At 41.1% G+C, this 16855-nt stretch overlaps 1 protein-coding gene across 3 annotated transcripts in view; it reads right to left on the bottom strand.

Moving 5' to 3' along the window:
* Positions 1-16855, bottom strand: part of PRKCD (protein kinase C delta) — a 60101-nt gene that overhangs the window by 16664 nt on the left and 26582 nt on the right. For all 3 annotated transcript variants that reach the window (XM_058032281.1, XM_058032280.1, XM_058032282.1), the window contains exons 2-4: positions 8888-9022; positions 4852-5051; positions 3541-3601 (exon numbers count right to left, since the gene is read on the bottom strand). In XM_058032281.1, coding sequence (XP_057888264.1) covers positions 3541-3601; positions 4852-5051; positions 8888-9002 — 376 coding nt within the window. In that variant the 5' untranslated portion in view covers positions 9003-9022. The remainder of the gene's footprint in view (positions 1-3540; positions 3602-4851; positions 5052-8887; positions 9023-16855) is intronic.

Raw genomic sequence — 16855 nt, 5'->3', positions numbered from 1 at the left:
CAAAATTCTAGAAACAGCATTTTCTCAGTTAAATGATTAAATCATACCAACATCCCCATGTACAATTACAAGGTTCAGTTCTGGCTCCTCAGCCCTCATCACTGTTATTTATTAAAAATGTGACCATCCTTCCACAACACACCTCATCCATAGAGATAGTTTCTTTAAACCTTACTATAGGGCCATACAATTTCCAGACTGAAATGGCAAATCTGTTATATACCCTATTATTTTTTCACAGATAACTCAGAAAAATGCTGAAGTCTCATGCTTCCCTAACACTCAACACACAGAGAACAACATATTCAAAATATATGCGGCTCTCTGGTTCATGTCTCTCTCCCAGAATTCAGAGAATTGAGATATCAAAAGTTTGTATGCAAATTACTCACCTTCTGGCACTTCTAATGGCATTTTAAAGAAAAAATTCACTGCCCCTTTCTGCAGGAAGCTGTAGCCAGCAAAAGAGCAATTCGGGATTCAAACCCAAGGCACAAGCACACAGCTGCTCACACTGCACAAGACACTCAGGAGAGTGAGGTTCTGCGTTTTCTTACTCCACGAGGTCATTAACCACATTTGAATAAACAAAGACCAAGCAGAGCATTAAACTTATTTCAACTCCCACCTATTAAAACTAAAGCTGCTTTACAGAATTATAACCTAGTTTCAATACTACAACAAGAGAAGGAGGGGTAGAAGGAAAACAATTTCAAAATTAAAATTGCGGTTAACACCCTGTTCTCGCATTTCACACACTAGGAGAAAAGCTTTTGAGTTTCAGCACAAACTCATATTCAAATCACAGGACAGAAGACAAAATGTTTTTTGACAACTCTAAGTCAGGGCTCTGCAGTCTCCATTTCATAGGGTCTAGGAAGAAAAAACATTAAGATTGGTACAACTTTTCATATGCAGCTCTAAATTAACTGGTCAGGACTCAATCTGGAAAAAGAATATTCAAATGAAAAGTCTCAGTGTAGTCTACCATGGAAGAACCATTAATACCAGCTTATTCTGTGATTTTTTTGCTCTAAGAATATACCTGTTAATGGAGCAGTAACATTCTTATTTCTCTGCTCTGCACCACTGCAGCAGAGGAAAGCAGTTTTCTCTAAAGGTAGCAGGATGTTTGCTACTAAGAAGAAAGGTTTGAAAAACAGCAGCTTCAGTTTGCACAACAAGCCAAAGAAAGAATTAGTCACTTTTCTGAAATGCTTGGAGCTTTTCAAACAAAAGGTAGCACCTATAACTCAAAGATACAAATGGCAGCAATAGAATAAACCAGGGAATACTTTGAATAAACCAGGGAACAGCTGAAATACCAGTTTCAGAACAAGCCTTTTTTAGTATTTTAGAAACACAGCTACCACAGAGCTCAGCATGCAAAGGCAGGCCAGAGGGAGAGCAAAGGGACAAGTGCACAGGAAGGAATGTGAGCTGTCCCTGAGGGTTTCAGCAGGGTGGGGAATGGAGCTTGGCACAAAAAATGGAGCTTGCACTGCACCAGCAAACCTCTCTGCTCTCACACTGCTAAGTGCTGATTTAACTGGAGAGAACATTTACAGCAGTGCAATGATGAGCCAAAAATCAGTGTTTGCCTATTTAGCAGCATTACACACTGACATAAGGGAGGTTTACAACCTTGAGGAGGAGTAGTTTGTTAAAATATATTGATATTTGCAGTGTTCACATTAAAGTATCAGATTGAGTGACTTTCCTTCACAAAATGTAGAAGTATAAAAGTCTTGAAAGGCAATTTCCATCACCTCTGTGGTTTAGTTACCAAAAATGTACTGGTGACTAATTTCATATAAAGCAGAAGGTAAATAGGAACTCATTGCAAATGTCAATGGTCAAAAAAGTGCATTAAGATGTGACTATTAACTTGCCAATTAGAATATAAATGCATGACTTAATGATCTGATTGGTATTTAGGCTTCATCTACCACCATCTGCAATCCCTAATAAAGGCAATAAAAAGAACTGCAAGAACATTGTATCTATTTTTAAATTATTTTGATTACTGAGTAAAATTAATATAGTACTTTCAGAACACAATTATATTACCTTCCTACTAACAGCTAATAATAAATTATGGAAGGTTTTCACTTATGCCATCTCTACTTTTCCACATGTCTGTGTGGAGAGGAGGAAATATGTTTCAGTCTCACTAAATAAACAACTGAAAATACAGAAACTGGGTTTGTACAGGTTTGCTTGAGAAACTTCTGGGTGTCCAGGAGAAATTGATTTCTGTATATTGCATTAGATATGTATGATCAGAGTGCCACTGCCCCATGAAACAGCCTTGCACAGGAAACTATGACAATGACCAAGATAAATATTTCCTAATATAATGGCTCATACCAGTTTAAATGCAAACCTGAGAAAAGCTCCCATTTACAGACTCTTGAAAATCCCTTGAAAAATACTTGAAAAAGTATTTTTTTTAAATTTTGCTTTAAAGTGTTGACTTTCCTTAGACACCAGACCCACAAGCACGTAGGCTGGGTTTTGTTGCCATCACAAAGATAAAACATCACCTCTGAAATGTAACCTATGCCCATCACATTCTGTCTTCAGTATCTTCTGTACAGAATGCACAAAAATGTATGGTACCTTCTCAATGAACTTGTCTGGAGAGCAGAACTGTGAATATGAATGTCTGTGGGGGAAAAAACCCACCCATGCTTCAAAATGTCCTGCTTAGTCTTTTCAGTTCTTTATTAACACATACTATTAAACCTTATAAGACTGGTAGGCTAATCTGGCAGACCAGTTATATTATAATTACAATATTATTCCCAAGAAATAATGGTTTCACGACTCCTAGTATGAGAAAGTCTTAACTACAAGCTGAGCAAGTTGTGAGGTTTACTGCATTTCCTTTAGGAAAGGACTCCCCAGATACACAAATCCACACCAAAATTCTTGGCTTTATCACTGTACTTGAAGTTTCCCTCCTAGTTCATTTCCAAGGAGCCTGGGTAGGTTTCTGAAACAGACAGGCTGTTCACTTTTAAACTGGTACATCAGATCATTGACTAGATTTGCATTTTAATACTAAACTATTCCCTCATTCCTACAATCAGTTTCTGTAATTAGTGAATAGGATGTCTGAATCCCAGGAAAATCAGACCCACTGCTCCAATCCACAAAAAAAATTCCCACATAAGCTAGAGCAAGAGATTCAACTTCTTTGCACCTAAAAAGGAACAGATAGTATATTTTCCATCACATCAAAACATGAGAATAGACACATCAAAGATGTAAAAGTGCCTAAATGCAACAGCATTTAGAAATGAACAAATCCTGCCATGAGTGCAAATAACAACAACAAAAAAACCCCAACAAAAAACCAACCAACCAACCAAAGAAAACCCCCAACCCAAATAAACACCAGGAAAGCAAATGAATAAAATGAATTAATAAGATTCTACTCAGGTAATTTTTTTTGTAAGGTACATCATTCTGTGCTCTGCAAAAAAGCAATCACCTTTTTCACATAACTGACTGAAAAGAAACTATTGACAATACCTGCATCTTCCAAAAAGTACTGCACAGCCATCAGCACCTTCCCCTGAGGCTGAAGGTCAAGCTGTGGAAAGAAAGATAGCAACAGTGAAGTGTGTGGCTGACTGCATCTCTCAGGAATTTAAACAGCTCTTTCTAGGGTATGAAAGTAGACTATGCAATAACTATTTGATTACAATCCTCTTCCATATCTCTCTATGGCAGCTGAGTCAGGGGCTTTTATTCTCCTGCTTTTCCTCGTGTGCTGCATGGCTTTGATGTGTCCCCAGGAGTTCAGCACGGTCAGAGTTCACATTGTTTGTCCACAGCCCTTTCCCGTTCTGCAAAGAGTTTGCTGGCTTCTGTTTTCACTGTTAGTAAACTCAATCTGCACAGGAACCCAGTTTTAAAAGAGGTCTATACAATCCTTTATATGTTTATTGAGAGTACAGACCATAGCGATATCAAATGCTGTTGCTGGCAATGAAATAAAGTGGTATAATCAAAATTTATTTTCCTTCCCTCCTCAAAACCATTACACATGGTTTCTGTGGCAAATCCTCCAGACCAGCAAAAAAAAAAGTGCTTTTTTAAGCCAACAGCTGAGGTCAGTTCCTGTGCTCAGAATGTAGCCACTAATTCTTAAACTGCTGCCTTCATAAAAGATAAGAAACCCTTAACCACGTAAGAGCGACTCAATCTTCACTCCAGCACAGAGCAAAGTACCCCTGGGTTACCCTAAATACAACTTGGGATGAAAAATCCAGTCCCCGGACAAAACCAAACCACAGTTACATGAGATACACCCAGGAACATATCCCCAGAAATCCCACCATCCTACCGGGATAATGAGGGAGTTATTCTCTAAGGCAGGGTCTGACACTCAGAACATTTGCCCAGCAAAGTTTACAGCAGGCCAAGACCTCAGTTACAGCTATTAATGCCAGGCTGTCTCCCCACACACAAAAACAACCTTACAGGCTATGCTAAGTGGTCTCTTTGCTGGCCATGATGCTCTGTCCAAGTCATGGTTGTGCAGAGCAAGTTTAACACTGATGATGTCAATGTGGTACCTGTTCTGAGGTACCACAGAGGATTTGAGACCACTGAACTGGCTAAAACTGATTACTATTAGCTTTTACTCTTCTGAATAATTGCTCTTGTCTTAGAAATTGAGGTGTGAAAAAAAAGCCCCAAGTGTAACAGGTGAATACAAACTAGAGAGATTCTACTGACCTAGGAAAATCTGTAAGCCTCAAAGGCACAAGGCATTCATTCAGATTGAAAGATGCAAAACTAGGTCAGCAATTTGGAGGAATTAATCTTTTTCCTTACCCAGAACTCTGCTTTGCCATTGCCTTTCTTGCACCTTTCTGCCAGCACTGACACACCCACAGTCACCTCAGACAGGGGCTCTTCTGCTGCTTTCATCAGCACGATCTGGATCACCCGGCCCTCGTAAATGTGGGCGTCAAAAGTCGATTTCCATTCGGGATACATGGTGGGTTTCCTCTGAACCAGAGTTTTTCCTCTCTCTGAAAGCCACACACAAAAAAAAAAAAAAAAAAAAAAAAAAAAAAAAAAAAAAAAAAAAAAAAAAAGAACAGAAACTGTAAAATGTTCATAGATCTAGCATTTAAACTCAACAAAATAAAAGAGGGAATACTTGTACTGAAACTACAAGCAGACTTACTGTTGCTGGAACAAGGTTTAAATGCTCAGTTCAAAAGTTCATGACATGGAAGGCAAAGCCCACCCTGATGAACATGCAAAAGCAGTGAAGGGGTTAACATGGAGCTAGAGAACAGGAGAGACAAACCCTGATGTGGAACTCATGAGCTGGGTTAGTCAGTCCCAACTTGCCAGGGAACACTTGCATGGCTCCATTCTGGTACAAATCTCCATGAGGTGCCAACTGCTACAAGATAATTTAAGATAAACCTCACACTGATCCAGTTTAAATTGAAACCAGTGTCTGAGAGATGAAAGGCTTCACATTCCATTAATCTATGTCCAAGTTATCCCAACATTTCACTTGTATTCATAAGTCACTCTCCTTGGCATTGTACTCTACCATGACTGCCACTTTTAAAATGATATTTCAGGGCCTTATCTGTCCTCTACAGTCTATGCAGACCTTGTGTAGTAAAGGAATAATAAGAAAGCTAAAATTACCTCAAAAATGTCCTTTTTTCTTCTTATTTTTTTTGGATTTCCTTTAAGAACATCTCAGCACACTCCTTTGTTAGGAGTTTTACATTGCTCTACTATTCTTATTAGATGGATTTTCTTTTCCTTTTTGCCAAGAAAGGCTGGATGATCCTTGAAGTCCCTTCCAGCCTGGTATTCTATGATTCTAATACACAGCTTCAGTCACCCTTGCTACCCATTAAACTGATTTCTTCCTGTCCATATCTTGGGCACAGAAAACAGCCAGTGACTGCACAATCTATGATAAGCTTTGGCATATTTCTAGATCTGAGTCTCTAAGTCCCATCACCACATCCAAAGTGATGATGCCTCCCAAGAAACCACATCCAGCTCTTCACTGTGACTCTGGCACACAGAGCCACCTCCCAGTTTTCCTCTGATTTGCTGCCAAGTCAATTATTCTCCATTTGTGCCCAGGTAACTGAATACAATTTCCTACATTCTACATAATTTCTGCTATTTATCAAGATTTATTTTTTACAATAGAAGTGCTTTCTAAGTGCCTCTCCAGCTCTGAATGATCCATTTGCTGTTATGATATCAAGGCAGTTGTAAAGCAGATTAAATACTTGGACCCCTCCCCAGGAAGCTGCAGTGTGGTCTGTTAGATACTTAATATATTAAAATCTTCCTGGAATCTCAAGGCACAGTCAGTGTTCATTGATGCAGAGCTTGCTGGATGCACTCCCCTCAGCTGTGCTGGGCTCTGCAGACAAGCCCAGGGAATGGTGTCCCTGCACTGCTTTATTAGGGAATGCCTGCCAGCAGCAGCACTGGGAGCTACAGCTCAGACACAGCCCTGAGCCACTTGCCAAAGGAGACCCCAAAATGCTCAGAAATGGCCACCTGAGGGCCTCTCCATTGCACAGCAAACTTGAGCATTCCTCCTGTGCTCAGTTTAAAGCCTTTCTCTTGAATTTGAGGAACTGAGCAGACAGAAGGCTCAAGCCCTTCACAGTGCAAACCTACCTCCAGAGCCTGGTTCTATGAAAAAAAACTTGAAAATATTGTCACAGAATCACTGAATTGTTTAGGTTGAAAAAGATCTTTAAGATCATCAAGTCCAACCACTAATCCTGCACCACCAAGGCCATTGTTAAACCATGTCCCCAAGTGCCACATCTACACATTTATTTAGAGATTATTAGGACAATAAAGGTGAGGGAGGGGATAAAAAGCAGGCTGTCTGCACAGCAAGGCTTTTACATTGGCCTGCTTTCTGGATTGCTGAAGACAGACCCCCTTCATCAAAAAGGCACAATTCAGAAGGCATCCCTGGCAATAGGAGATTGAATATTTGCAGAACCTTTGACAGTAATTCAGGGTTTGCAGAAACAGCAGCAGTTTGTAAAGAATTTGCAAGATCTCTTTGTAAGATTCTTAGAAGGGGAAAGAATGATTCCAGTCTGTTCCCAGCCTCTCCCCTCCCTAGTCCCATGTCCCAATTAATATCTGCTCTGATCAGTCAACTCTATACATTTTTACCCTACATAAAACATAGAGAAGGTGTCTCAGTTACTGGAAACAGCTTCCAGCCCAGCCATGCTGCTTTTGTAATTACAATCATGCTAATCAAGGTTTGTCATGGGTCACAATCCCTGTCTGCAAATGAACACTGGAGGGCCAGCAAAGGACAGCCTTCAAGGACACTGTTCCTGCCTCTGCTGTGCTCAGCTTGGCTTCTCTGCTCACACTCCTGACTTCAGAACACACCCCATGTCTGCAAACTGGCTCCATGCCTAATCATTAAGCTCTATGAGTTTCTTCTTCCTATACGATAAATTTTTCCCTGATTGTGTTTCAGCGTTCAAATCCAACGAAAAAGCTGTTCCAAATCTTGTCAAACTGACAACAGGACCATCAGACTGTTTTCCTGATTACTCCAATCACTCATCTCTCCAAGCAGTTCCCTCTCCTCCCCTTTTTTTTTAGTATGTCAAAGACACACGGAAGCAAAGACTGGGAAATATTGGGACAATTCTACTTTTCAAAACCAAATGGCTGGGAAAAAAAACAGTGGACTTATTTAAATTATTTTCATTTCTCCACGTATTCTGGCAGCTGCAACACCTTCAACATCATGTCTATCATGTCTTCAGAGGTTATCCCAGCAGATTAGGAAACTACTTTGGAGCTTAGAACATTGGCTGAATGACAAAACTTTGTGGAAAAGGCACCATGCCTCGAATTTCAAGCTTAAATGCAGCTTTTACCCGCAGCAATAAGGGAAAAGACCAATCATGTTGTGAGGAAGAAGAAACTTCACCCTTTACTGCATTCTTTGATGTTTTGTGAATCTCTAGAGCCATAGCGCAGAGCTGCAGTCTAGCAATACATCAATTCCCTCTCATCCTGTTTGGCTGCAGTGGTGTTTTCTAGCCAAATGTCACAAGATATTATAAACCTTTGGACCAGTTTCTGTAAAGATGAGGTCTCTGAAGGCTGAGGGCCTGTTGAATCACTTGGTCTGTTCAGTTGGAGAGACTGAGGGGAGACCTCAGTGCAGTTACAAGCTCCTGCTCTGGGTGACAGTGACAGACCTGAGGGATGGCCTGAAGTTGTGTCAGGGCAGGTGTAGGCTGGCTATTACAGAAAGGTTCCTCCCAGAGGGTGGTGGGGCCCCGAAGAGGCTCCCCAGGGAAGGGGCACAGAGCTCCCCAGGGCTGCCAGAGCTCCAGGAGCCTTTGGACAGCGCTCTCAGGCACAGGGTGGGACTGCTGGGGATGGCCATGCAGGGCAGGAGCTGGACTCAGTGATCATTGAGGGTCCCTTCCAGCACAGCTCATTCTGTGTTTCTGTCTAAGAAGACCTTCAGTGTGAGTAATTTCAAGCAAACGACTCAGGCAAAGTACCTCAGTTACTACAACAATAACAAACTGCACCTCTCATCCTCCAAGCCAATAAAGAGTATTTGCTGCTCTGTATTTCAGTTCCCTCAGACCTGCTCCTGCCCTGAGTACTAATAAAGAAACCTTGCTTTAAGGTGAAGGTAGAGAAAACAGCCATTATTATTTCTCCCATTCCAAAAGAAAAGCTCACATTGAAATGCTTGGCATGACAGGAAGAGAAGGACTCACTGCCATTCACAGATTAAGGAGGTTTACAGTAGTTCTCAAAAATTTACTGATATTCAGAAAAGCATCTCCATTTGTAACCTCACCTGTAGTGAGAGCTTCCTTCATCTTGATAGCACAGAAAGGCTGGAGTTGTTCTCCATCATTCTGCCCAGGTCCCAGCTCAAAGGAGTTGAAAGATATCCGTAGGAAGGGGGCCATTGCTCAGGATGACACACAGCCTACGTGGAAAGAAAGAAAGAAAGAAAAATCAGAGTAAAACACCTGGTCTGAGACACATAATAAAGTGACACACTTCCCAGCAGATATCAAAGCTTCTGTTGAAGCTACAATCACATGGTTTCTATTCCTGTATTGCTTTCAGTGGCCATTCACAAATCCTAGGGTGCATCCAGAGCTAGCGATCCAACCTGGGAGCCTCCAAACCTGCACATGATGCCAGCAAAGAGAAGAGGGACAGGTAGAAAGAGCTGCAGAGCTACTGTGTCACCAGCTTTAAAGTGTCAGGAATTACCCCACAAGAATTCAAAACATCTGTGATTTCTCAGTCAGCAAACAGGTATTTCATTACAGTCTTCCTCCAATTTAAGAGCTCTTGAATTTAGAGCAGATTTCATTTATAACTCACAGCACCTTTAGCAATGGAGTTTGTCCTGTATGCAAGGAAGGAGGGATTAGGAGGAAAGAGATAACAAGGTAACAGGAAGAGATGGTAGAAAAGAAATTAAGACTTGAAACTGGGCTGGGCTGGCCTTTTGACTGAAGATTTTCAACCAGTCCAGTCAAGCAGCACTAGGAAGAACATTTCGAGCAATCTTGCACGTGCTGGAATTTTTTAATGTAAAGAATTGACCTGAGAAACAATTAACATTTCTCTTCTATCTCTAAAAAGGCTCTTACAGTCATTTAGAAAAAGGATTAAAATCAAGTCTCTGCAGCAAGACAGCATATAACTCCTGACAGTATAATCTGCACATCTCACACTCTCCCCATGTGGGAACCTTTTTTAATAAATGGAAAAATTTTATTACTAACTTTTATTGAGTTAGTTTTTTTAACTGACTGTTTCCCCACTTTCTTTCTATGGGGTAAAACAAGAGTTAGAAAGCAAGTTTAGGATTACTTGGCAGCACTGCTTATTCCCCTGAAGAACAGAAAGCCACGACTAAAATTCTCATTCACACAGACTCACAATAAAGCAACAACCCTCCCACACTACTCCACTGCTTATTGCAGCTTGGGGCACCATAGATGGAGTTGACCTCACAAAGAAAGAAAAATAGACAGCTTTTGTAAAAATTAACAAATACCATCTGACAGCTGACTTTCACAAACGCAGCTTAAGCACAGTGCTTATCAGGAGTTTTAATGAGGAACACATTTTAGCTGCTCAGGAGACCCTGTGCTATGCTCAGAACTGCACCCCAGTGATCAGCTGCAGGACTTGCCAGCAGCAGATCACATATCATTCCTACTCAACATGGATGTAAAAGAAACCAGATTTCAGCCTTGTTCCCCTCTGGGAAACAGCTCTAAGGCTCCATGAGGCCATAGGTAGAAACAAGCTGGGTAGGTTAACATGGAGCTCCCACTGGAAGGTTTCTTTAACAGAATCACAGGAGAATTCTGCTGCAAGGGACAGCCCAGCAAGAAGTCACAATTTCCAGTAAGCCTTTGACTATATGAATGAAAAATTGGAAAGCACTGACAAAGCTAAACTAACAATTGCACTGATTTCACTCAGCCCATGTTACTCAAGCCAGTGTTAGTCCTGAGACAGAATACAAGGATTTACAATTTTGGTTTTTATCTCCAAGTTATCAGATACAATAAATCATGTACAATGCATACACATTTTGAGTAATCCCACAGCCTTTCTCATTTTCAGAGGCCAAATACATTTGGATGCCATATTTTCACCTCTGTTTCATAGTTTTGGATATGGTTATTTGCTGTAGTTTCATTGTACTCAGCTTCAGTGCATGTCCAATGCTCACTTCTCACTCGGAAATGCTGCACACAAGCAATTCAGCAGTTAGAAGAAAACACCAATATCCCAGAGTTTTTGATGGTGCTCAAAGTCCAAGGTCACAGTGGAAACTAGAAGATAACTTTGCTTTAAAAAGAGCTTAAAAAGAGCCCAAACAAACTCAGCAGCTGCCTGCTCTTGCGAAGTTTCTCCACTCCTACACGTTATATGCTTTTTTCACAGATGTAGAGATCTTGAATGCCTGCATGCAAACTCTTCACTGTATGTGGTAGACTATATTGTGACAGAGAGAGGTTAAGTGAGAAAGGAGGGTTTGGATTTGCTCCTCAAATACATCTTCTGATCCTTTCCTATGCTAAGATGTACTGTGAGATAGTTGACAAGGATCAGCTGCACTGCTGTAAACAAAACCATACCCCACTAAAACTGCTTTTGGCAGTGAAACTCAGTGAAAGAGATTAATTTTAAATCAACAAAGTTCCTCAAAATCCCTGCTGAGTACACTCATGTGAGAACACATTTGAGAAGGAAAGACACTGAAAGCAGCACAGAGGCTTTGCTTGTTGCAGTTTGGACAAGAGTCCACCTCCAGTCTCTGTGACTGCTACAGAAGTGACAGCACAAGTGCTGAATCTTGTTTGAAAGGCTGTATCTGTCAAGAACTGAAACTGCTGAAAAACACTAGCTTTGAATCGAGGGAGACTGTAAAATCTACTCATATTATCTACACTGCAGCTATGAAGTGTTAAAGCCAAACTGTTTTCCCTAAAGGGCAAAATTTTATCCAAACCAAATGGTGGAAAAACTGAGATGTGAGCTCCAACAATACTCCAAGTCTAAATGACAGGTTCAATATCTCAAACAGTTTCAAAGTCAAAGTACAATCTTAAAAAAAAAAAACCTACCCAAAAAACGAAGGGAAAAACATTCCAGTAACATTACTGGAGATGAAGTACCTGGGGGCTCAGAGCACACCATCAGATGCTGTCCTGCACAACATTCACTTTGTCAAGGATTCCTGACCTTCTCTAATGCAAACTAAACCCATGTTCTATGCTATCAGGGACAGATTCTGCAAAATCCACTGTACTTTCAACTGAGCTTTAAAATTGAGAGTTTTTGATTATTTAATATGGAAAGAAAATCAACACTGTTATTATCAACTATGGAGAGAGAGGGGGAAACTGGAAACATCTTCACATCATCAATGTCAACACCTGCCAGATGAACAAATGCTCAATTTTCCCACTGATGTGTTTGTAACACGCAGTTTTAAAGAAACCTTCAAAGCAAATTAAAATATTAAATATTCCTAGGATAATTTTATCAAGATTTGCTGGCACAAAATTCACATTAGATTAAAATCCTTGTTCACAGAGACCAAAGGGACAAAGGGTAAATTCTGCAGTGTTTCTCCTTCCAGCAGTGCCCAGCCCTCAGGGGCTGGGGGGAAGGTGGTGCTTGCCAGGGTTCCTTTGTTGCTGTAATTCTGCCTTGTTATAAACAGTGAGGACAAGCCAGCCCTAACACAGCCCAGAGACAAAGACATGGTTGTAACTTTTACACAAAGCAGGAAGGCACATCAAAGCAGTGGATGATCTGGAGGAAAAGCAGTGGATGATCTGGAGGAAACGCTGACACTGGCTGACAACAGAGCACTGAAGAGACTGAAAACCAACGGGCCCAAACAGAGCCAGGCTGTTCCATCACTGATAAGGACCATGGATCCAAGAGAAATACAACTGAGAAAACTCCCCTGCAGGTTTGTACCTCTGATTTCCTTGTATTAGACTGTGAAATGTTTTGCAGATGGGTGTAAAGCTGCAAGGCATCCCAGCTGTTCCATAGAACTGCTCTGGGTGCCATGAAATGCCTGATTCCTGCTGAGGCTCCTTCCAAGGCCACACAGCTGCTCTGGGAACCACCAACAGCACCACACCCCATAAACCATCCATTCTTCCCTGGAAAGACAAAGCAGTAACTTTTTCCTTCTTTAAGATGCAAAAGTATAGATTATATTCAACCTTTTTTTTTTTTTTACACAAGGGTTTCCTGTCCTCTATTCTGGTAACAGACAAGAAAGACAGCACCAAATTACTGTCCAGCTCATTGTCCCCACAGCACTTCTAAACACAGGAACAAGGGTCTCTGTGGTCTTTGTGTACAGCCTGCAAAGCTGATTGTGCTGCTTGCATGGCAATCATACAGGATTGTGTAATGCAAATAAAGATGCTGGAAGAGGGATTAGCATCCTCCACCTGTGCAGACTGGGTGTTTTTATTGTTCCTATGTGTGACAACCCACACTCCCTGCACTTAGATCCTTTCAGCTGATGGTCCAAGAGAGAAAACCAGTGTCTGTGCTGTAGGACAGTTCACTGAACCAAAGGAATATGGTGCTAACCACTGTCTACATTGCACACCTAGGATTAGTCTACAGAGACTTTTTGCAGGTTCTGTTTCAAGCCCTGGCCTTTATTTGATGCTCTGTAGGTAAAAGTCAATCTAAAAATGAAGTCAGTTTACAAGAAGCTTATTATATTTGCTGTTATGAACCTTGTCAAAAAGACACATAGCAGCAGACTTAATCAGCTGGACTTCTCTAGGCACTACTGCTACCCAAATAAACCCTAACAAATATACTTATATCCAATCTGAAATCACTTTACATCATGATGCTGAACACTCAAAACCACCAGGGATAGCAAAAAACCCCATTATCCTCAGGTGCTGCTCTGAAAAATCCACAGAGGCCTTAAGAAGTGCTCTCCACAAAACAGAGCTTAACAGACATGTTGTATGTAGGTCCCTGCAAAAAAAAAGAATTCTCCAAAAATCCTGTCCCTGCAGTAGCATCACTTGTGCTTTTATTTAGGTTTGCCCATTTGTCATTTAGGTTTAGCCATTAAGGTACAGCTATCTCCTATGAATGGCTTAATTAAGAAATTAGAATTGTGGGACTATACTCATGAAAGCAAAACAGGTGTATATGGTGATATTTAATAAGTGCAGAAATCTTCAAAAAGAAAAGGATAAAAAGAGCACTTTTAAAACAGCCCAATCAAGTAGAATTTCCGCAGTAATAATTCTAAAACAGTGTATCTTCATAAAATGTTTTAAAATTATTACACAACTCTATGAAAAGTAAAAAAAGGCAACAAAAAATTTAACTCACAATTCAATTTACTTCCTGTTAAACTTACTGCAAATGATTTTCTTTTTCCGGCTCATAATTTCAAAATGACAGTTCATACATTGAATTCCAGTGCAAATGATGCAAGTTTTGGGGGTTTATATTGTCCTTTTTTATGTTACTTTTTTTTTTTTTTTTTTAAAGTACAAGTAGAGTGGCTCAGGTCCCTAAGCTTAGCTTGGAAAAAGTGTAGTTACCATTTCCTTCCCTTCCTCCCCCAAGTATATTCTCTTTCAGATACTTCTGCTTTTGCTGGGCTAGGCCAAGTCCAGAAACAGAAACAATTACCTAACAAAATCTGTCCCTGTGTTGCAACAGTTTGGAGAAGAATCCATCCAGATAAGCCATGTAGCAAGAGATGTTCCTTGGTTTCATCCCCCTTGGCCAGAAGCACAGATATTTCCAAGTTTCCACGCTTCTTTGCTCAGCAGTCCCCAAACTGCCCAAATCTGTGGCTCCTCTCTAAATTGCTGGTATTTCCCCAACAGCCTTCAAGGCAAAAATAATTACTGATATTTTCCCTTATCATTACAATGAGAAGCTTTTCAAAATATGAGCGCCAGAAATATTGTTCTAAGCAGAGAAACTCTTTCAGTCTTGACAGCACAAACTCCTGGAAGCTCAAGAGGATGCAGGTTGAGGGGGGATGCAGATGGGAGGCAAGCAGGAGGTAAAGCAGACCTGATTTTGGGAGCTTTTAGGAAGACACAGAGCCCAATTTATTTGAGAGTAGGATAACATGAGTAGCTCAGTAACAAGAGTTGACTGCTCCCTAAGTGGTTTCAAGTGCATTGAAGACGAAAAATCTGGATTTTACACCCAAAGATCAGAAAGTGAAGGAAATTGTGGACTCTGGAATAGGCAGCAGGCCAGGCTGTCACAGAGCATATGCTGCAAGATAAAACCAGCATTTCACACCAAACATCCTTTTTCTTTGGAAACAGAGAACACTTGGAGCAACAATTGGCTTTTCCAAAATTCCACAACCACTACTTGGTGGGGAGAAGGAGGAAGTACTGTCAGCTGTTTTTTCTTTAGAAGTGCATAAGAATTAGCCATTTAAAATTTCTTTTTAGAGCCCTGAGTTCTCCTTCCTCTGTGAACACACAGGACTAACCTGGAACACTACAGGCCACTGTCACCATTGCCAAAATCAAGCTTGAAAAAAAAGTGCAAATGAATCCCCTTCCTCAATCTCAAACCCAAACATCACACATTGGAAACACGCAGGAGAAGAAAGGCTGCCTGAAGCCCAAAGGCTTTGTTAGTTATTTCTGATAGCACAAGCTGGTATCATTTGTTGAGCACAGCTGAAACAACATTTTGGAAGGATTAATACAACAGGGCTGGCTGGACAGACCCTTAGGAGGCTCCAGGTGAAGGAACCATTCATTAATACCAAGTCACACTCTGAAATGGGAGCATGTCCAAAATGTTTTGATAGGAGGCAAACCATGGCTCTCCTCTATGCAATGCATAATTTAAGTCTAATTAGGAAGCTTTTTTTTTTGTCTTTGACATGGGGAATAAGTAGAGGCTGAGGTTTTTTCCCTTCAATTAAGTAACACAATCCCTTCCACATGAGAGGAAAAACCCTATTCTGTGAAAGGGATGAAGTTACACTTCTCTGTAATAATGGCCTGTAGCCAAGCTCTGCAGCAGCTCTGGCTCTGTGTCATTAGGGAGGGCACTGAAGGAGCTGGGCTGAATCTGAGCCCCTGATCAGCTCCCACTTCCTCAATAATGGTCAAGAAATTGGGCAGCTTGTAGCCAGCATGACTGAATTGCAACACTGCACATCAAGTTTATCATGTGGATAGGAGCTCTCCAAAGGAAGCAAGGCATTCTGCAAAAGGCTTCATGGACCTTTTTGTAACAGCCAGTACATGAGGAGAGCTGAGCTACTCACAGCTTTCAGAAGGACCAAGCCAAAGGAAAACAGCCAAAGAAAATCCAGTGTACAGTAACTGTTTAGGTACCATGACCAAGTGGACAGGGATCCACATTCAGGCACACTCCAGTAACACATTTCTCCTCCAACAGAGGAGATCAATGCCAAGCCCATCCGCCAGTTCATTCCTGATGAATACTTTTATCTAGGTTCCATTGTAACATCCAAGATTTTCTGGCCTTCCAGCATGTAAGGGGGCTCTAAGAGAGCTGGAGAGGGACTTTGGACAAGGGCCTGGAAGGACAGGACAGGGGGGATGGCTGCCCACTGCCCGAGGGCAGGGCTAGATGGGATATTAGGGAGGAATTCTTGGCTCTGAGGGTGCTGGGGCCCTGGCACAGGGTGCCCAGAGAAGCTGTGGCTGCCCCTGGATCCCTGGAAGTGTCCAGGGCCAGGTTGGACAAGGCTTGGAGCCCCCTGGGACAGTGGAAGGTGTCCCTGCCCATGGCAGGGGTTGGAACTGGATGAGCTTTGAGGTTCCTTCCAATCCAAACCATTCCAGAATTTTGTGATTTTCTGCTCAGTTGTAAGCTTCCTGGAAATTGAGATGTATTTCCCAGAAAGAATAGCAGATAATGCCAGCAACATCTTTTCAAACCAAACAGAAAACACTGCCTTTCTCTTCAAAACACTGGAGGAGTTTTATGCTTGTGTAGTTTCTTTGTATTTTCCACTGAATTCCCTTCACACTGAAAAAGCCAAATACCATAAAGATAGTAAGTCAACTACAGTTTAAGATAAAAAGGAATTTTTATTTTCTCTTATTTCAAATGTACTGGGTTAATGAGTCTACATGAACCATGAAGAGGGAAAAATGGAAATAAAGAAACTGGACATTCAACAGAATTATAACGAATGCCTTCTAATACGTTGTAGTAAGAAAACAATTTTAGTTTGCTCTTTTGAAAACATCAGCAGATC

This window comes from Melospiza georgiana, chromosome 11 (genome assembly GCF_028018845.1).
Source record: "Melospiza georgiana isolate bMelGeo1 chromosome 11, bMelGeo1.pri, whole genome shotgun sequence".
NCBI lineage: Eukaryota > Metazoa > Chordata > Aves > Passeriformes > Passerellidae > Melospiza > Melospiza georgiana.
The sequence above is the reverse complement of the archived record's forward strand: the minus strand, read 5'-3'. Positions and strand labels throughout refer to the sequence as shown.